Here is a 22,279-nt window from a genome sequence, read left to right as displayed (position 1 = left end):
TGTGTTCCTCTAAAATAACAATCACCTTCTCTCTCTCTCTCTCTCTCTCTTTCTCTCTCTCTCTCTCTTTCTCTCTCTCTCTTTTGCAGGGAACAACAAACATGGCAGCTACATTTTCCAGTCAGCGCAAACTGTATGATTTTTCAGGGAAAGGGTCTCCCAGGCAGGTTAACTTCTATGGCAACAGCAACGTTGCAGGCGCTGTGGGGGTGAAGGGCATGTATGTTTGTGATGCGTGAGTGTGTATGGGGGTGTAATGTATGGGGGTGCATGTCTATGTGTGAGGATAGATGATAGATAGTTAGGATGGATAGATAGATAGGAGGAAAAAAAGAGGAGAGAGAGGAAGATAGATAGATAGATAGATAGATAGATAGATAGATAGATAGATAGATAGATAGATAGACAGAGAGAAAGAAAAAAAAGAGGGAAAGAAAGGATGGATAGAAAGAAAAAGAGAAATAAATAAATAAATAAGATGGATGGAGAGAGAGAGAAAGAAAGAAATATAAGTTGGAGATAGATAGCTAGATAGACAGACAGACAGACAGGAGAGAGAGAAAAAGAGAGAAGGAAAGGATGGATAGAAAGAGAAAAAGAGAAATAAATAAATAAGATGGAGAGAGAGAGAGAGATAGGAGAGAGAAAGAGAGAAAGAAAGAAATATAGGATGGAGATAAATAGATGATAGATAGATAGATAGATAGATAGATAGATAGATAGATAGATAGATAGATAGATAGATAGATAGATAGATCCTTTATAATATACAAGCCATTCATCTTGAAAGTACAAAATTATAGTCTTTGCAAAATGAGGATAGTACTGTGCCGCTACTATTTCTTTTCAGTCGGAGAAAAACTAATTTTGTGCTTCAGAACTGATTGTCTCTCTGATTTCTCGTCTTTCTCTTTTGATCCAATGTTGGTATTCTTTGGAGCTCAATGTGGTCATCTAGAGGGGAAAATGGGAACTGCAGCCAGATCAATATCCTTATCACTTTTGACAGATCCTAATTCTTAGGTTTCATTTTGCATTGGAAATCAATAGCTCTGTGTCTTGGAAAAAAATATTTCTGTAGCAGCGGCTTCCCCCTCCCCCATGAGTTAATGGTGCATTTCCCTCCAATTTAGGTTCTTGCTTCCTCAATCAATTAACCAGGTTTATCTTTACAGGTGCAAATCCAGAGAAGAGAAGCCGAATGGTAGGACTTTTGCTAATAGTTTGGACTTCTTCGTTTTGTGTCTCCCTTCAGGTCTCACTAATAAGCCTCATAGCTAGTTCTCTTGGATACTCCGAAATGGGTCCCATTAAATCCCTTAGGACCCTCAGAGCTCTGAGGCCTTTAAGAGCACTCTCACGATTTGAAGGGATGAGGGTAAGACTTCAATTTCAAAACAACTACTACAAGACCCATCAGCAGAGCCTCTCTGTCCATGAGCATCCTGCAGCATGCTGTGAGGCCCTTCCTCCATTCCATCATCTGTGTGTCTGTGGTCTTTCTGTTCTCATTTTTCATGCCAGGCTTTATGTGAAATGATTGGCGCTGATCCTGTACCCTGCAGTGGAGTTCTCTTTTTCCTCCTCCTCCTCCTCTTCCTCCTCCTCCTCCTCCTCCTCCTCCTCCTCCTCCTCCTCCTCCTCCTCCTCCTCCTCCTCCTCTTGCTGCTGCTGCTGCTAAAAATTTAGGCTGCTTGCTTGTTGAATTATCTTTGGCTTGGACTGATCCCGTCCTCGGTGGATTTCATTCTGAGCTAATCCCGGTTCATGTCTTGTTTACAGAGAATCTGTCATCTGGTTGACAACCAGAGCTCAATTAAGACAACTTCCAATCAGCTCCCCCGTCTCTTAATTTTCCTTTTTAAAATTTCACGTTGCCCTTTGAAACGTTTTCCCCCAAGTTGGCTCGTAAGCCCATAAGCGTCACAGTAAAAAACCTGAAACTAAAAACTACGATTGAAAACACACAACAGATAAACAACTCAAGCAGGAAAATACTGAAATGAGCTCAGGTAAAAGGCTTTGTTACATCCTAAAATCTGACTGCAGATAGTCCTTGACTTATGACCACAGCTGAACCCAAAATTTCTGTTGCTACGCAAGGTTAAGTAGGTTTTGCCCCATTTTACAAACTTTTTTTTGCCACAGTTGTTAAGCAAATCATTGCAGTTTGTTAAGTGAATCATGTGGTCATAAGAGAATCTGACTGTCTCCTCTTGACATTGCTTGTCAGAAGCCATCTGGGAATGTTATAAATAGTTATCACAGGACTTCAGGACAGTGCAACAGTCATAAATACATGCCAGTTGCCAAATACCCAAATTCTGATCATGTGACCATGGGGATGCTACAACGGACACAAATATGAAAAATGTTCATAACTCATAAGTCACTTTTTTCAGTGCCTTTGTAACTTCGAACGGTCACTAAATGAATGGTTCTAAGTCGAGGACTATCTGTACATCATAAAATGTGACTATATAAATAGATTGGAAAGTTGAAGAATAAATACATTTTTGTCTGGCTCCAGGAATATAATGGAACAGACTCTTGATAGACGCTTTTTGGGGGAAAGACTTCCAAAAACCGGGGAGTCACCACTGGGAATATCCAGTTCCTATCTGATGTCTGGCCTTCACCCTTCAAGGCTCCAAATTCTCAGAGTTAAAGTAGGAACATGAGTCATTCCAATGATATTGTACTCCTGATATGGACCAGAATATTTTTGAGTCTTTCTTTATCTAGAGATAAAGCAGATTAATACTTTACTGTCTGAACATAAATACTAAATAGCAAGACTGATTCATGGTCAGTATTTCTGTATCTGTTGCTCATGGTTAAATTTTCTCACAGCAAGAAGCCAGCGTCTTCAGTGAAAAAAACCCATAAAACAAGTTGCCGCTACTCCACTGATTTAAAAGAAACCCAGCCCCTGAAATATATATGCAGAAAATAGTCCTGAAACAAAACATTATGTATATATTTTGAATTTTGACCTCCAAATACTTTGGAGCCCATGTCAAGCATATAGAGCAGGAGTGTCAAACTAGATTACTTCGAGGGCCGGATTAGCATTGTAGTTCTCCTTCACGGGCCAGCTGCGTGGATGGGGGGAGAGACAGGACGGACACCTCCTGCAGCACCGGCTAAAACAGGGTGGCTGCAGACAGCCCCCTGTGCCCCATTTTGGCCTGGATGGCCTCCTGCAGCACTTTGCCAGCCAAAATGGGGTACGTGCTCCGTTTTCGCTAGCAGAGGCACCATTGGCCTTGAGTTTGACACCCCTGATACAGAGCAATTATAATCTATGTATGAATATTGGCAGGTTAGTGCTTTGGCATCAGCAACACTTAGGTAATGCCGACAGATGAAATATTTAAATATCTATTTTAAAGGTGCTTTTTTTTTTTCTAAAAAGGCAACTGGGCTGGGTTTTATTTGAGGAAGAGTAAAAAACAGTCCAGTTGCCTTTTGGGGAAAAAAAGCACCTTTGAGACAATTAGAACCTGGATGACTGAGAATCTCCATAGACAACTAAGCAAGGATATTAACATGATGGCCCAAATGGTCATCTTTCTGATTACCTATAATTCCATAGAATAATTATATAATAATTCTATTATTCTGTCATTCTTTATGATTTGTGATTTTTAAGAAATAGGAATTGACCACGAGGTTTTGTAAACTTTCCTTCACAAATTAACCTGTAAGCCTCTGCAACCAGTTACTGACACCAGACTGGCAAAATTGCATTAAAACGTGGCAGTGTTTTGTCACTTGATCCAATGCCCTCCTTGTAGTCAGCCATTTCTTTCCATCTCTTTTACAAATTCCTCCAGCGTTTATTATCCTACTATCTTAAAACCTCTTAACCCTGATAGCCTCAACTCCCGTCATTCAGAACAGGGAAGAAGATGATGGGACCTGAAATCTTAACACATCTGAAAAGATTTAGGTAGAGCAGGGGAAGGGTGATGGCCCTTTTATGCCAGCCTGTTAAGGATATTGTTGTTGTGTTACCAACCAGCAGAGTGTAGAGCACAGAGAAACGTTGCTGAGAGCAATGAATAAGAGATGTGCAAACTGGTTTATCAAAAGTTTACTTTATAGTGAAAAAACAATCTCGTAGTCTTTAAATCAAATCCAAGTCTTTGCCAGTTAAATCAGTCCAGTGATACAAAAATCTTCTTACCACACAAACAGTAGTTGGTTAGAATAACAAACTCACTCTGGTTCACAAACCACGATGGTAGCAGATCCATCCAACTGATGATAGCACAATGGTAGCAACTCCACACACAATGGTAGCTTATCATCAACTGAATACGTTACAGTACCTTTCTTAAATACGTTTACAACCAGTGATTATCTAATTATAGCATGACTCAGCATTACAATGAATCAGCAGGAAAACTTTAAAGTCACACAATACATATTCATATTAAAGTCACAGAACACATATATTGCCTGGACAACTTGTTAGGCTCAAACCATATCCTAACATAGCTGTTCCTAGGAATTCAGGGAGTTGAAGTCCACAAAGAAGCCATTGTTTCTCACCTCTGAGGAAGGCTGACGTTACAAGAGCTAATCACAATGAATTTAAACTCTAATACTGATCATTTCCCATCTTTATGACCAGCTGTAAAAGGCAGAGGGCTGACAATCTTTCTCTTTGGATGAATCCTGGTTAAGTGGGGCCTGGATTAGTCATGCCTTGTTCAGCTTTCCATCTTTTTTCTGCTGCCGCCATTTGTATTTCCTGTTTCATTGCATACGTAGCCATATCATTGCATAGGTCATGTATGCATGCATGCACTTGGACAATTGTTCATTGACATTCTTTGGTTGTAACCTTTGTTACGGAGATTTGGTGTGCACTGCACAAGGTGTCGACAAACCTGTTTTTAAACTGGGGGGAGATATAGCATCAATGAGGTTTCGGCTGTTTCCATTTTCTAGTTTCCGTTTGCAGTATTTCAAGCTACGGCTGTTTTGAAGGGTTCTGAGCTTGGTGCACGTATATAGAGGAGATGCAAACATAAGAAAAAGAAAGAAAAATTCAATGTTTGCGTTTGCAGAATGAAATACAGATTTCTGTTTGCTAAGTATGTGGTCAAGTGGGGGGGAAGTACTAAAAAGAAAAGACGCGTTTGCAATAAGTAAATGTTGCTATGTCTTTTGCTTGCTCACTCTTTTTTTTTTAACCATGCTCACAAATGTGCCAAATTATTTTCTGATAACTGAGGATTTGTAAAACTTTGCAAGACTCTGAAAGAGGGTTTCTGTTTGCAGCCCAAGTCTGTTACAAGGTACTTTTGCAATTGGAGAGATGTTCATTTGTATGCTTGGTTACTATCTCACTTTATTTGTGAACATGGTATTTGTGCGTGTGTGCGTGTGTGTGCGTAGGTGTGCATTTATGTCTGTGTTGGATAACTTTTTCTTGTTTATTTTTGCATGATGGTGCCATATTGGTACGTGTAGTCTTCTCCCTAATGGAAGAATAAGTAGTGCAGTCTGCTTGCACAAAACCAAAGGAGCAAAATGTATTATTTGTAGTTAAAAGCATGGTTGAATTCCTTAATTGATATACTGTATTTGGTTTTATTGCTCTTTCTTTTAGATGAACACTTCTCTTTCCTTAAAAAATTAGCCAAAGAAGCCAATCAAACAGCTGAGAGGAAATGAACTATTTGTGGCTAGGTATTTCAGTGGCTTAAACACAATTTTCAACAGAGTCAAATAATTTTATAAAATGGAGAATTCCACTTATAACTCCTTTATAAGAAATCAATTCATGCAAAATTCCTTCTGCTTGACTTTCCAGGTAAATGCAACCCAGAGAGGCAAAAAAATAGAAGGATAAATTTGCAGTTGGTTATCTCAAACTGTATTTCCATAGCAGGCCAAGAAAACTGTCAGGAAAAGTTGATGGAAGCGATGATCAACTTCAGTCAAATGGTTGTTACTTATTCTCACTTCTACCATCTCTTTGCAATTGTTTGCTGGGCAGAAGGAACAAAAAACAGATCCATGCCAGATAATGTCGACAGCCCTCAACGTACGACCACAATTGAGCCCAAAGTTTCTGTTGCTAAATGAGACATTTGTTAAGTGAGGGTTGCCTCATTTTGAAACCTTTCTTGCCACAGTTGTTCAGTGAATCACCGCAGCTGTTGAGTTAGTAACATGGGTTAAGTGAATATGGCTTTGCTTGTCAGAAGGTCACAAAAGGTGACCCCAGGACACTGCAACCGTCATAAATATGAGTCAGTTGCAAAACATGCGAATTTTGATCACATAACTATAGGGATGCTGCAATGGTCATAAGTGTGAAAAATGGTCCTAAGTCACTTTTTTCAGGGCTGTTGTAACTTCAAACAGTCACTAAATGAGCTGTTGTAAGTCGAGGACTACCTGTAGCCTCCTATTTGTTCAACTCTCAAAGGACAGGCCCCTGTTTAAAAGACTGTCTGGTCCCTGTTCAGTTCAAGGGTTAAAGAAGAAAAAGAAAAGAAAGCAGGTCGAATATTTTGACGTCCATGTACAGCTAATATAGGAGACATTTTTTTTACTCTGCATTCCTCAATTCCACTGTTGCACTGATCACTGATTTCTTCTATCTTTCCTTCTTGAACCTTTCCTGTTTTCCCTGCCCCTCTTTCTTCCCTCAACTCATTTGACCAGCTGAGTTCAGGAAAATTCAAAATCTTCCTGCTTGCCTCCTTGGGACATGAGATCAGTTCAGTCACTCAAAGAGATAAGCGAGGTATTAATACAGGGCATCATTAAACAGCCTTACAACTGCACAGGGTTAAGAGCAAGTCAGCAGAGAGCTGTTCAAGAAAATCATCCTCTTCCCAAATGTCTTAAGTACAGTTCATTAGACTAGGCAGACTAATAGAGCAAAGATCAATATAGAGATGAAAACATCTATCAATGCCCAATTTGCCAAGTGCATTTCAGACGCTTCAGGTTTTCTGCAGCTGCTCACAATTCTGTAGAATTGAGAACTCTGAACTACAGTGGAGCCTCTTACAGAAATGAGATCATGTCAGTATCAAATAAGATTCATTCAAATTTGATTTTTCAGCCCATTTAGGCCAGTTGCAAATAGAATAGTTCTAAAAGACAAGTGTTAGTTTCCAAATGTAATTGAACTAAGTTCTACATATCCTACAGGTAGTCTTCAATTTATGACTACAATTAAACCCAAAATTTCTGTTGCTAAGTGACTCAGTTAAATGAATTTGTCCCATCTTACGACCTTTTTGCCTCAGTTGTTAAATGAATCATTCAGTTGCTAAGTTAGTAATATGATTGTTCAGTGAAGCTGGCTTCCCCATTGAATTTGCTGGTCAGAAGGTCATAAAAAGGGATCCCATGACCCTAGGACACTGCAACATCATAAATACATGCCAGTTGCCAAGCGTCTGAATTTTGATCATATGACTCCCTTACAGTCATAAGGGAGAAAAACATTCATAAGTCACTTTTTTCAGTATTGTTGTAACTTCGATTGGTTGCTAAACCAATGATTGTAAGTCAAGGACTACCCGTGGTCCCTGAATTGCTAAGGTTTCATTTGTAGTTCCATCTTACCCAGTAATACCCCACAGATGGCAACAAGAAATATTGCGAATTCTGGGAACTGTAGTTTCAGTGCACCTAGGAAGTGCCCAATTGGAGAAGGTTAGCTTGTGTGCCTGACATGTCCAGAACTAAGTACTGCTTTTAGCAAAGTCTCTTCTTCAAGAGCTTCTCTGAATAGGAAAGGATGCGAGAATACAATCCATCTTTCAAAAAAGTAGGAAGCCTGATTAAAATGTACAGCTTTCAATGAAAGTGAAAAACTTGTAAGCTCAAATATTAATATTCACACAGAAATGTAAGAATACATTTTTTTTACATTTCTGCTTAGCAACAGAAAGTTTGGCTCAATTGTGTTCATAAAATCTTGGCCTACCTGTAGCTCGTGGTCATTCTTGAGATGATCATGAAGGGAAGAAATTCAGCATCCATAGTAGAGCAAGATCTTGGTTTTGGACAACCACAAATGGCACCAAAGAGTCCTTAAACAGTTAAGGTAGAGTCTTTAATTTGCAGGAGATGAGGAAAGGAACAATAAAAGTCCCAATATTAAATTAATTCTTTCAATCTGAGCTCCAGTTTAAAGTCAGTCTGAAGGCATAATTCTTAACATTTTATTTGTGAGAAATGTGGTTTACGTCAGGTTAAACTTAGAACGTAGGAACAAAAACTTCCTGTCTTTCTTCTTATCTTATCTTCTATCCTGTGTCAGGATAATGGCCGTTCTAGATTCTTAGTGGTCCCTGGTCCACTGATGATAGTATTCTTCTGCCTAGGAGTTGGGAATCCTACTTGTAGTGATTCTACTCCTTCCATACTATGCTGAGTCAATGGATAGTAATAGAAGAAGGGAGGTCATCCAAAGATGGACCACAGTGTCCACCTCTGACTCTCCTACCATTTCCAAGAGCCTTGGTGGCGCAGCAGACTAAAGTGCTATTAAGTAGCACCAGTTGCCTGCAATTACTGCAAATTCAAATCTCACCAGGCTCAAGGTTGACTCAGCCTTCCATCCTTTCGAGGTAGGTAAAAATGAGGACCCGGTTTGTGGGGGCAATAAGCTGACTTTGTATATAAAAGAACACCGCTTGGGGGGGGGGCGAAAGCCCTACTAAGCAGGTATATACAAAAAGTATGAAGGCTATTGCTTAACGCATTGTAAGCCGCCCTGAGTCTCTGGAAAAGGGCGGCATATAAATCGAACCAATAAATAAATAAATAAATAAATAAATAAATAAACAAACAAACAAATAAATAAATAAATAAATAAATAAATAAATAAATAAATATACATATACATATACATATACATATACATATACATATACATATACATATACATATACATATACATATACATACATGCATACATACATATATATATACATACATACATACATACATACATACATACATATATATATGTATGCCCAGAACTCAGCCCAGAACTGAGTAGATGTGATTCTACTGAGCTGGAGCTACAAAAAAAAACCTTGGCTACGTAGGGAAAACCTGGCTAGAAGAAAAACATATATAGATTTCATTTGCTGGTTCAAGATGTGGTATCATCAATGCACTGATAACATCCGTACATCGCAGCTCCAGGCCATGATGGGAATGTACAAGTAGCCCTCGACTTACCACACGTAGTGACTGTTTGAAGTTAACAATGAAAAAAGCCACTTTTGCACAGTTGCACACTTACAACTGTTGCAACGTCCCCATGATCATGCGATCAAAATTCAGAAGTTCAGCAACTGGCTCATATTTATGACCATTGCACTGTGATCCCCTTTTGCAACCCGCTGAAAGCAAAGTCAATAGGGAAGCCAGGTTCACTTACCGTATTTTTCGGAGTATAAGATGCTCTGGACTCACCTACCTTTTTTGATGAGGAAAAGAAGAAAAAGAAATCTGCCTCTTCCTCTGAGCAATTTTGCCTCGTTGCAAACAGCCTGCTTTATTTTCATTTTCGTTTTCAGCATAGCTTGATTAGCACAAGGAAAAAAAAAATCTGCTCCAGCAATTTACCTCCTTGCAGCAAGCAGCAGAGCCCTGCGCAAAACAGCTGAGAGCAAAACAGCTGAGAGTCGGGAGGCCAATCTAATCAACTTGTGCTAATTAGGCTGTGCTGAAGATGAAAGGAGCTGTTTCTTCTTGCTGGTTGCTGCAAGGACGTAACTGCTGGGAGGCAGAGGCCAAAAGGTGAGGGCCAGTGCGTGGGTGGGGCTACATTCGGTGTATAAGATGCACCTAAATTTTCACCCTCTTTTAGGAGGAGAAAATGTGCGTCTTATACTCCAAAATATACGGTAACTATTGTATTCCTAACTTAACAGCTGCAACCATTCTCTTAACAATTGTGGCAAGAAAGTTCATAAATGGCACTAAACTCACTTAATAGATGTCCTCCTAAGCAACCCAAATTTTGGGCTCAATTGTGATCATATGTCGAGGCCTGTCTATAGTTTGAGTAAACCCCTAGTATAGTAGATGGGATAAAAATGCTGCAAAATCAGTCAGTAAACTCTTTCCAAGCCACAAGTATCCACAGAAGTGTGGACAAGGGTAGCCAGGAAATGCGCCTCACGATGCAAAAGAGTTGCGTTAAATATCCCAACATTCCTTTGTGCTATTGTGCAATTGTGTCGTGAGGCTCATGTTGCTCAAAGACACTGTAGCTTGCTAGAGTTGCCTATACCACACATATGTTTACCAATAAAGAAAAATATTTGTGGCTCAGGGGTTCTTGGTGCTCTCTGAGCTTGGTTGTTTTCTTGCAGACGTTTCATTACCCAAATTAGGTAACAACATTGATGATGTTACCCCATTGGGTAATGAAACGTCTGCAAGAAAACAGACAGGCCCAAGGAACACCAAGGCCCCACTCACACACGTTTCCCATCTGCGTGCAATTGGAATAGAAAGACTTTGACTTTTCAGTTAGAATTTATTTATTTATTTATTATTTAAATTTGTATACCGCCCTTCTCCCGAAGGACTCAGGGCGGTGCACAGCCAAAATTAAAATACATACAATACAAAATTTAAAATAATTTAAAAACAGAATTAAATCAAATTGGCTTTGATTTGAGGAATAATTAGAAATACCTGTCCTGAATATTCTTAGTAAATTTAGCCACATTTAACCATGACTCAGATACACTAAAGCTTAGTGTTATTACCAGGCTACATTATATATTACAATGTGCCAGGAGTGGGGTAAAGAGGGGAACCAAGTCCCAGGAGAGAGAGATTAAGTAGCTATAATGCCGAGGTACAAATACATCAAGCAGGAAGGATGATAATAGCCAATGGCTCATCCTCAGGGAACATATTATGAAACCAAAAGCCTAGTTTTGAAATTAATGAACTCGGCACAACTTCTTTGAAGTTAATGGTGCCTGTGATAGTGGATTGATTGAAGCATCAGAACTGAATGGGGCAGCAGCTTAAGGCAAAGACGGAATGGGTCGTGTTGTGAAGAGCTTCTACCCAACATATCTATTGTGTGCTGCACTTCCTCTCTTTGCCTCTTCTGGTTTTAATTTTCTTGGCATTTTGACTGGTCAAGTCCCAAAGAAGGCCAAATATATATATATAAAAATATGACCCAGAATCTATAAAATATTTAAGAAAGCTGCTGTTCCGGTTCTGGAGTTGGTGGTAAGAGGAATGATCAGGCAGTTGGTTTTAATGGCATTGATCAAAGTGAATAGATAGTTTAAGGTTTTAGAAGTCACCGAATGTTGCTTTGTTGTGATTCTTGGCCGCCTGGAGGACCACACAGGTTTTCATCCCTTCTATAAAACATCATAGGTGCCTGCTAGATCTTAAAATTGGCTCTCGGGCTCAGATACTAAGAACCAGTGAAAGGCAGATGAAGTCCCAGACACAGGAAGGCATATAATTGATACCATGCAAAAGGTGCCAGTTCATTGTTGAACTGCCGTGCCAACAATGGACAATTCTGAATAGGATTCACACATCACACGGAATCTGCTGGGACTCACTATGTGAATGGGACATATTGTCCTCCCCCTCAGTGTGATTGTGGATGTAAGCTTAGGCCAGTGATGGCGAACCTTTTTGGCACCGAGTGCCCAAACTGGAATGCACGTGCATGTGCGCCCACTGTAGTGCCAGAAACCAAAAACGGCCCAGAAAACAGTCCAAAAAACAGCTGAAAACTGCCTGGAAAACGGCCTGTTTTTTTGGCTGTTTTTGAGGCAGTTTTCCGGCACTCCAGCAACACTGGAAAAGTCCCACCGGAAGTTGGGAAACGGGCCATTTTTTGCCTCCGGAGGGTGGGGAAGGCCATTTTCGCCCTCCCCAGACTCCTAGAAAGGCTCTGGAGGCTGGGGACAGCAAAAAAATGGGCCTTCCCCACCACCACCGCAAGGCCCTCAGAGGCAGAAAACAGCTGTTTCCCTACTTCTGGTGGGCCCAGAAGGCCTGAAAATCAGCTGGCGCGTGCCAGAGCTGAGCTCGCGTGCCCACCAATATGGCTACGTGTGCCACCTGTGGCACGCGTGCCATATGTTCGCCATCACAGGCTTAGGCCATATATCGCGGTCCAGTATCTGGGTTTTTTTTTTTCATATAAATGATGCTGCGCTTCAATGGTTAATAAAATAACAGAGTTGGAAGGGACCTCGGAAGTATTCTAGTCCAACTCCCTGCTAATGCAGGAAGCCCTATCCCATTCACTCACTCACTCACTCACTCATTTATTTATTCATTCATTCATTTATTTATTTATTTATGTTAGTATATGAATGTAGATACCTTTTAACATTCATATGTTATTGTGTTTTTTAGTCTAGGTGAAATGTTAATATATATTGCAAGTCCATGTAGGGTATGCCATACACTAAATAAGTAAATAAATAAGAACCATCTTAAGAAGACACTGAACTATATACGAAAACAGGGCTCTAGCATATTCTCACCTGCTCATATACAGGTAGTCCTTGATTTATGACCAAAAATTTCTGTTGCTAAGCGAGACAGTTGTTAAGTGAGTTTTGCTCCATTTTATGACTTTTTTTTGCCACAGTTGTTAAGTGACTCACATAATCATTAAGTTAGTAAATGGCTGTTAAATGAATCTGGCTTCCCCATTGACCTTTTTTTTTTTTTTTAAATTGATTTATATGCCGCCCTTCTCCAGAGACTCAGGGCGACTTACAATGCATTAAGCAATAGCCTTCATACTTTTATATATTTATACAAAGTCAGCTTATTGCCCCCACAAACTGGGTCCTCATTTCACCTACCTTAGAAAAGATGGAAGGCTGAGTCAACCTTGAGCCTTGGAGAGATTCGAACCAGCAGTAAATTGCAGGCAGCTGTGTTAATAACAGGGTGCTTAAACCACTGTACTATCAAGGCTCTATCAAGACCTTGTTTGTCAGAAGGTCGTAAAAGGTGATTACGTGACCTTGGGATACTGCAGCCGCCATAAATATGACGATTGCCAAATGTCTCATTTTTAATCACGTGAATGGAGATGCTGCAATGGTTTAAAGTGGTGAAAAGGGTCATAAGTCACTTTTTTCAATGCCATTGTAACTAAATGAACTGTTCACTAAATGAACAGTTTGCAACACTAAATGTTGCAAATCGAGGACTACTTGTATCTGACAGAAGGCCTAACCAGAGGGTTTATCCTTGGATGGGTATTGGCTGAATTTTTTAGTAAATATATGGTGTGAGGGACCCTGAACTAAGACCATAGAAGAAGGGCATTGCAATGCAGTAACAGGAATGTAGAAATTAGTCTGGATTGATCTAGATCGTTAGTTAATCTAGATGATTTCTCCAGAAGTCCTGGAAATTTCCTTCATCCCACTCTCTCAACTCCTCAAAAAAGATTTCAAAAAAATAAAATTAAAATAATAATTCTCGAGGAAGCGCTTTCTCACGGTAGGCTGTCATTCAAAAAAGCAAAGCTACACAAGAAACAGATACTTATTTTGGATCTTACTAGATTACAGGACAGCACAATTAAAAGTACCTGCTTTCAAACTAAACTACAGATGGACAGTCAAAATAAATACCCATATGAAAATCTTCTCTGGCACTGAAGAAATTAGCTGTGTTAGCTTTGTAGTTCATCCATCACACTCTATCGCAATAATAGTCTCTTCAACTATTGATGGTTCTTGGATTCATTGTCCTAAAAGGGAATTTGGCCAAGATGTAAAAACATCAGCAGAGCATTATGCTATTAATAATTCACCTGGAGAAGTGTCAAATGTTTTGCTCCGAGTTTTTGTGCCTTGTTATATGATCTCCCAGGAAAGTGATCGGGGAAATTCTGGATATGAGGATGACACGGACTGCATGCCCCTGAGTATTTATTGTTTTACCTTTATTTGCATGATTGTGTATGTTTGTATCTTGTGCATTTGTCCTTAACTCTGCATGGTGCTCCCATTTGCAAATCACCTCTTTTAATTCTGAAAAGTCTTGTAGTGTATTTGCAATAATGATGGTCACTGGACAAATTTACTCTGTCAAGGACCAAAATACATGTGTCTCTGCCATCATCCTTACCTTGATTACCACTGCCTCCCAGTCATTTTTCTAATATGGTGTCATTTCTCTTCAGAAGTTTACTTTGGGTAATAAAATTTCTTTATTCTGTTTTTAATTCTGCCCAGTAACAAAAGCTGTCTGGGCTGATGAAAAATGGAAATAACGAAATGACAATAAATCAAACAACAATAACCACCATGTGGGAAAAAAATACCTTGACTTATAGCCATAATTAAACCCAGAATTTCTGTTGCTATTGATTTTTGCCCCATTTTACAACCTTTCTTGCCACAGTTGTTAAGTAAATCAGTGCAGTTGTTAAGTTAGTAACACGGTTGTTAAATGAATCTGGCTTCCCCCATCCCCGTTGACTTTTCTAGTCAGAAGGTCGCAAACATTGATCACAAAACCCTGGGACACTGCAACCGTCATAAATATGAATCAGTTGCCAAGCATCTGAATTTTGACCATGGGGATGCTGCAATGGTTGTAAGTGTGAAAAATGGTCATAAGTCTCTTTTTTCAGTGTTGTTGTAACTTTGAATGGCCACTAAATGAACTTGAGGACTACTTGTACCCTATAGCTACAAAACAGCTGCCCTCCTAAGGCAGTGCAGGCAGAAATGAATGGAATAATTGAAATGTAAAATGCTTGGGGGGGGGGGTTAAAAGAAAGGAACGTACAGAAATGCTAACTATGTGGATGTCAGGCAATCGTGCATTCATTTGGTCATTAAAATTGGCACCCACAAAATCAGTGAGGCCAGACCTATTCATGAAAGTTTTCCTGGGATTTTAGGCACATAAATTAAATTGTCTCGTGTCAGCTAGCTTTCAGAAGAAAAGGGGAGTATAAAAATTGTGTGTGTGTGTGTGTGTGTGTACACACACACACTCACACACCCCAAATCTTTCTCTGCTGAACCACTCTTGTAACCAGTCTCTCCAGGCTATCATTAATATCACTATTTTCTCATGATGAGACAAGGTTGCTGATTGCTGATGAAGATGCAGTCATTGTTACGAATAATGCAAGGGACTTTTGACAAGATAGTGTCACAGAATGGTTGTAGGTCAAGGACTACCTGTAGTTATTGACTATATAATTCCTGTTTCTGGGGAAAAACTTCGTCCCACACAATTCCTCCTGGTTTCCTCAAACCATTATTAAACAGATAACTTCCCATTCTGAGACAGAATGAGTAACTTACAAGCTTTAAAATGAAGGATGTTGATGCTTTGAACCAGCTTACTTACTTGGCTATCAGGTGGGTGTCAGCCCACACAGGTAAACCAGACAGGAAACACCTAAGTGAGCTAAATCTCCTGTATTGTAAAATCTAGATTAACAGAATCTTGTAAGTCTGAAGGAACAAACTTACCATCCTCCAATTTAAATTTCTTGTTCCATTAGGATAAGCCTTTTCTTAGTTTCTTTCCCTGGCTGTTAGGGGATTGGGGGCTCCTGCCCCCTTCTCTAATTGTTTCCTTAGGCATACAGGTAGTCCTTGGCTTGCAACCATTCATTTAGTGACCGTTTGAAGTTACAACGGCACTGAAAAAAGTGACTTATGACCATTTTCACACTTAGGATTGTTGCAGCACCCCCAAGGTCACGTGATCAAAATTCAGATGCTGGATCATATTTATGACAATTTCAGTGTCCTGAGGTATTATGTGATCCCCTTTTTTGACTTTCTGACAAGGAACGTCAATGGGGAAGCCCGATTCACTTAACAACCGTGTTACTAACTTGACAATGCACTGATTTGTTTAACAAAAGTGGCAAGAAAGGTCGTAAAATGGGACAAAACTCAATTAACAAATGTTTCGTTCAGCCACATATATCTGGGGCTCAGCTGTGGTTGTAAGTTGAAGATTGCCTACATCTTCTATTTCTTTAAGGTCATCCATGTATTCCACCTCAGTGGGTGAAGGCTGATTTGAACAAATGGAAAAATGTTGTATAATACAAGTACAAAAATTAACAATAAATGAATCCTCAATGTTCATTTCCTAAACTGGTGTGATGTAATAGTTAAGTCGCTGTTCTGGGACAGCTACAAGCCCATCTTCAATCTCAGATGCTTAATGGTTAACTTTCACTCCGTCAGTTCAACCCAGGCCGTGTGTGTTTGAGGAGATAAAATTGAAGGCAAAAATGCTGCATACAGCACCTTGATTCCTGGAGGAAAAAAAGAGTGTAAATCTTACAAACAATATTATCTATGAAGTTTTCAAAAGAACTTCATAATATCAGTATTATGTGATTAAAGTGTAATAAATTATACATTGAAAGACATCTAAGTGCACGTGCTACATCAAAATAAATCAACTATATTATTGGCTTGCCCCAAAGTCTACAACAGACTCATTAGATAAGATGTAACATTTCCTATAATTCGATTTATACTTGAAACAACTTGTTATTTCCTGAGATCAATACAGCTTAGCCCTCCATTCCAGAAATCCAAGGAAGGTGAAGTAAAAGCTGATACGAAGATCAAAGACACAAATCAACAGAGACATATTTGCGCTTGATAAAAACAAGGAGGAGGAGAAACATTACTGAGCTGGCAAGGTTGTCTTAAGCCAGTGAAAGTAACAATTGTGAGAAACTTCTCCAAGTAATTCAGTTGAACAGATCAGCTGAACGCAATTGCAGTTCCACCCTACACTTTTTGTTTAGTTAGTATTGTCTTTTGCTGAATAGTATATAGAATCTTTAATGTTTTGTGTGCATAACTCCTCCCTTCTTTATACTCAAGATTGGTGATTGAAGACTTGAGTGATGTGTCTGTAATTTATTGTATTGTCTGTTGGAGTGCATGTCAACAATATCAAATGTTTCATGCCTGAGGTGATCATTTTTATCCTGCTAAAATATCCATCTCCATTGCTTCAGTACAATATTGCAAATGTGACTTTTCTTACCACAATGGTGTTATCTTGCCTTGATTGATGTATGTTTCTTTGGTCTTAAACCTTTCCAAAGTGGATTGGCCTCATTCCAATCTGCATTCTTGGTCATTTGACCAGATCTTACATAATTCTGTCCTCAGCTATGCAGTATTATCTTTGTGTGTATTATCATGAAATAATTTATATTGCTCATTGATCCTGCTGGAAAGATACAGGAAAGCAGAGATTTGTAGACATGTGAAATTTATATGAAAACTTGCAAGGAGGAATTCCTGTTAATTTCTGTTACTAGAATTGTCCTGGTGATAAATCAAGGACTGGGGAAACAGTCTCAAAAATGTTCACAGTAGATGCTGGTATGCATCGTGACCATATCAGAAAATGGGGAAAAGATGATACAGGTCAGATCAAGCCACCGAGCAGAAATTTTGTCCTCTTCTCTAGTGGAGAGAGGGACACCTTCTTCCGCTGTATAAGTGGGACAACTTATACAGACTTGGCCACTTTAACACTTATGGACTTCAACTCCCAGAATTCCCTAGCCAGCATGACTGGCTTGGGAATTCTGGGAGTTGAAGTCCACAAGTCTTAAAGTGGCCAAATATGGAGATCCTGAGTTATATCATTCAGTATCTGAATTGATTTGATGGTAATGGCCCTCAATCTTCCAAGATTTCATTGATTTACAGGTGTCTAATCAGTAAAATCTGGAGCTCGAATCCAAATTGTATTTCAGCTTTAAATGTCATCAAAATGTATGGGATTGATTTCAATCAAAGTATTGTGATGATAGGCCTAATAGGAAATGAATGGAAATGATGTATGCAAGTGTTTTGAACAAATGAACAGTTTCAACCATGTAGCGCCATGCACTCTTTCTGAGAATGTTTACACAGATGACCATGAATATAATTTGCAGCAATTCTCACAGCTACGTCCTAATAATCATGTCCACAGTAGCTTGAATATGCAGTTCGTACATTACATTTTTCCATGTGAATGCATACTCAGACATGCTGGAATTGCTCGTATCTATAGTGTGTGTGCATGTTTGTACAAACTAGATGTGAGTTTCAAAAGATTATACCTTGGATATATTTGTTAATTGGAAGAAAATCTCCCTTTCTCATTCTAGGCATATCTACTGGAGCCATAGGTATGCCGATGCATCTTAGAGCTTTGATAAACAATACTATATTAAATATTAATCAGAAGATAGGTTCCTATAAATATTAAACATGTAGTAAGTCCTACACAGTGGGCTCTCAGCTGGCAAAAGCATTTTATGACAATAATGATACATAAAATATTGCTCTTCTACATGCTTTTGATGGCCAAGATAAATTAGGGAGCAAGACACCACATTATAAAACCAACTTTGGTTCCAAAAACTGAATATTGCTTTAATGGCTCCATGTCAATGCAACAAAAGAGGCATTTCCACATTGTGCTTCAGCATCTGGGAAGTTGAGCCTGGCACTTTTTTTTCGTATAGCTGCCACTGGAAGGGAATCGTATCTTGGTGAGAAGAGCTCAGATATCAAAAGCAGTGCTAAATAAACTAGATACAGGTAGTCCTCAACTTACAACTACAATTGAGCCCAAATTTTATTTTGCAAAGCCAGACAGTTGTTAAGTGAGTTTTGCCCCGTTTAACAACTTTTCTTGCCACATTTGTTAAGTGAATCGCTGCAGTTAGTAACATGGTTGTTAAATTTAATCTGGTTTCTCGATTGAGTTTGCTGGTCAGAAGGTTGCAAAAGGGGATCACTTGCCCCTGAGACACTGCAATCATCATAAATATGAGTCAGTTGCCTGAATTTTGATCACATGATCATTGGGATGCTGCAACTGTTGTAAGTGAAAAATGATCATCACTTTTTTTCAGTGCCATTGTAACATTGAATGGTCACTAAATGAACTGTTGTAAGTTGAGCACTACCTGTACAGTATCAATAAATTTTTATTAGACCAACACAAAATCTTGGATGGATAAGTTAGTTAATTCCCTGAGTTGAATGAACTTGTGGAAAATCCATTGGACAAGTCTTTTTTAGTCTTTTCTTTATAAAAAAAAAAAAAGACAGTAAACAGAAGGAACTTCCATACTTACGTTTGCTAAATAAGTTTATTTTTAAACTGTCTCTTTTTTGGGGTATATAATTTGAATAGGAGATGTCTAGAGCAACCAGGTTCTAGGTGGGGTTACGCAGCAGATCCATTGCAATTAACTGAATGTTCTCTTCTCCTCCGTCAAAGGTGGTAGTGAATGCCTTGGTAGGGGCCATCCCTTCAATCATGAATGTTCTGCTTGTCTGCCTCATTTTTTGGCTCATCTTCAGCATCATGGGAGTCAACTTGTTTGCCGGCAAATTTGGGAAATGCATTAACAAGACAGAAGGCGATGAGCCTTTGAACCACACAATTGTCAACAACAAGAGTGATTGTCAAACCATGAATGACACTGGAGAGTTGTACTGGACCGTAGTGAAAGTCAACTTTGACAATGTTGGTGCTGGTTACTTGGCTCTCCTTCAAGTGGTGAGTTTAAATTTCATCTAGATTGTCATTAAGAAATGTCTCTCGACCAAGGAAATGTCCACTTGGTTCACTATGAAATGTCAGATTAATTAAATGTAGATAAAAATTTGTTTCAGGGAGAAAGAAGCCCAATGGAAAAGGGGATCTATAGGTGGTTTTCAGATTATTCAAGTATGTGCCATATGATAGCAAATGTCATATTGAAGCGACATTCCTAGCACAGTATTCTGCTACAATGGAAGAAATGGCTCTTCTAAGATTCTGTCTCTGATCCAGAGTTCCTTAATCTGTATTTTAATCTGACATGTGCACAAATAAGCCTTGATTCCTGTGCTCTGTGATGGATGGATCTTCTGTGTGCATACTGCATCTCTCCTATTTGCAATTAAAATTGCTCATTTAGCATATCTTTAAAGTTTCTGCAATTACCCGTTGAGTGTGATATTAAGTTTCTAGAAAGAGGAGATTTATTGCCTGGCCTTTTGTGAAGCGAGATATACTTCTCCAATATGTTTGATGGTACATTGTATTTTTCAGTGATTTAAGGAATTTACATGTTTCAACACAGATCTGGTGCTTCCAGACATGTTGAAATGAGCTACACCAGTCTTACATATGGATAACTTCAGGTAGGAAAAGCTGTGATGGCTCAGTGGTTAGAACCTATATTGCAGGCTGACTCTGTTCAATTCTGGTGGGGCTCAAAGTTCTGGACTCAGCCTTCCATCCTTCCGAGGTCAGTAAAATGAGGACCCAGATTGTTGAGAGCAATAGGCTGACTTTGTAAACTGCTTAGAGAGGGCTATAAAGCACTATGAAGCGGTACATAAGTGCTATTCAGCTGCTATTGCTAGTTGTGAAAAGAGATAAAGATGGCAGTACTTCACCTTCAAACTCAAAGTCTGTTTGTGATGGAATAATCTGATTCCATTTTCTGTTGGATAACTTTTATGTTCCTTAGAGATGAAGACGAAAAGGAACTGTCGAAGAGCAGACATTTATGTTAATCTGAATGTATGTCTAGTTGTCTCACATTTGTGGGATTCCCTGTTTATTTCAGGCTGTCTTGCCTATTTACCAGATTGCAAATGAGGTTCAGCAAGGATTGTCTCTGCAGTTCCTTTGTTGCTATGGAATAATTAAATCGGAAAGTCCATGTTTCCCTTCCTTTGTAATGAAAAAGTTGTGCTTAAATTCTTCTATGCTTAAGGCTCCCAAATGAATAAATAGTCCGGTTATGCATTTCTTTGTTGAATGTTAAACTAGCAAATATCTCTCTTTTATAGGGATAGGAAAGGAAAGAGAGGCCATTTTATGCTGTTTTTGCAGAACCCAACTTTCTAGTTCATTTAATAGGGCATGGCATAGATCTATGTCATGACGCACCAAATATTTCTCGACAATGCACAATTTGAGAGCCAAATGTTTTTATCAGTTTGGTTGTTTTCTCTGCTTGCAATTAGTAATATTGAGACAGGGGCCTTAAAATAGCAAGTAGAATTCTAAAACAAAAAAACAGAAGGCGAAATGCAATGCCCTTACTTCAATGGGCTTGTGCTGAATCAGCAGACAATATTCCCATGAGAACTAAATCAAAATATTGGGCTGAAATCCTGATTTGCTAGAAAATATTACCGTACGTGTGTCTTTTTATCCTTATTAGACCAAATGTCTTGAATTGGCCTAATCATGATCTGAGGAAGAACAGGGATAATGCTAGAAAAACCAGATCTTACCATGCCTTCGTATTATGTTCTTGATGGCATGAAATTCCAGGCTATTTTATTTATTTATTTATTTATTTTTCAGATTTCTATACCGCCCTTCTCCTTTCGGACTCAGGGCAGTGAACAGCCAAAATAAAACATTTGTACACAAAAGTTAAAATAGATTTAAAATAATTAAATAAAATTTGGCCCATAATTTAAAACATTTCAATTAAAATCAATATCAAATTTTAAAACCAACCATAAAATCAGGACAGCCCGGCTAACTGAAAAAAGTAGGTTTTAAGGGCCCGACAAAAAGTCCGGAGGTCTGGGATCGCTCGTATCTCTCGGGGTAGATTGTTCCAGAGGGCGGGTGCCACCACAGAGAAGGCTCTCCCCCTGGGGGTTGCCAGCTGACATTGTCTGGCCGACGGCACCCTGAGGAGGCCCTCTCTGTGGGAGCATTTTCAACCTGGTTTATAAATTTCAGTGGCTAAATCACATTATATGTCATGAGAATCAGGCAATCACATTAAACCCTACTACATATTTGTTCTAGTACTATATATTTGTTCCACCTTAGGATATTATGAATTACAGAATAGCAGAGTTTGAAGGGACTTTAGAGGTCTTCCAATCCAACCCCCTGACTGAGCAGGAGAACTTACACTATTCCAGACAAATGGCTGTCCAATCTCTTCTTGGAAGCCTTCAGTGATGAAGCACCCACAACACAGACTGTTCCACTGATTAATTGTTCCCATTGTCAAGGAATTTCTCCTTAGTTCTAGGTTGGTTTCAGAGGTGAAATGCTCCCACCCGATCCGGTAGCAATGGAGGCGGATGGTTGGGAGAACTGGTAGCAAAAATTCCTGCCCCCCCCCCCATGTCCAGCTGAGCCGTGCGATCATCAGAGGCTTTTTATTATTATTTTTAAAAGCATTTTTTCTACAACCTCTTCGGTGAAAAAA

General features: G+C 39.1%; 1 protein-coding gene across 5 annotated transcripts in view; it reads left to right on the top strand.

Moving 5' to 3' along the window:
- The window catches only part of LOC117654807 (sodium channel protein type 5 subunit alpha-like), a 391,184-nt gene that overhangs the window by 348,430 nt on the left and 20,475 nt on the right, over positions 1-22,279 (top strand). For 4 of the 5 annotated variants that reach the window (XM_087893105.1, XM_087893104.1, XM_087893103.1 and 1 more), the window contains one exon: positions 19,318-19,599. In XM_087893105.1, coding sequence (XP_087749231.1) covers positions 19,318-19,599 — 282 coding nt within the window. Of the gene's footprint in view, positions 1-1,255; positions 1,379-19,317; positions 19,600-22,279 lie in introns of all 5 variants that reach the window. The other variant, XM_087893106.1, reaches the window with a different exon arrangement.

Source organism: Pantherophis guttatus, chromosome 4, assembly GCF_059756535.1.
Source record: "Pantherophis guttatus breed Tessera chromosome 4, ASM5975653v1, whole genome shotgun sequence".
Classification (NCBI taxonomy): domain Eukaryota; kingdom Metazoa; phylum Chordata; class Lepidosauria; order Squamata; family Colubridae; genus Pantherophis; species Pantherophis guttatus.
This window is presented reverse-complemented; position numbering and strand designations above follow the sequence as displayed.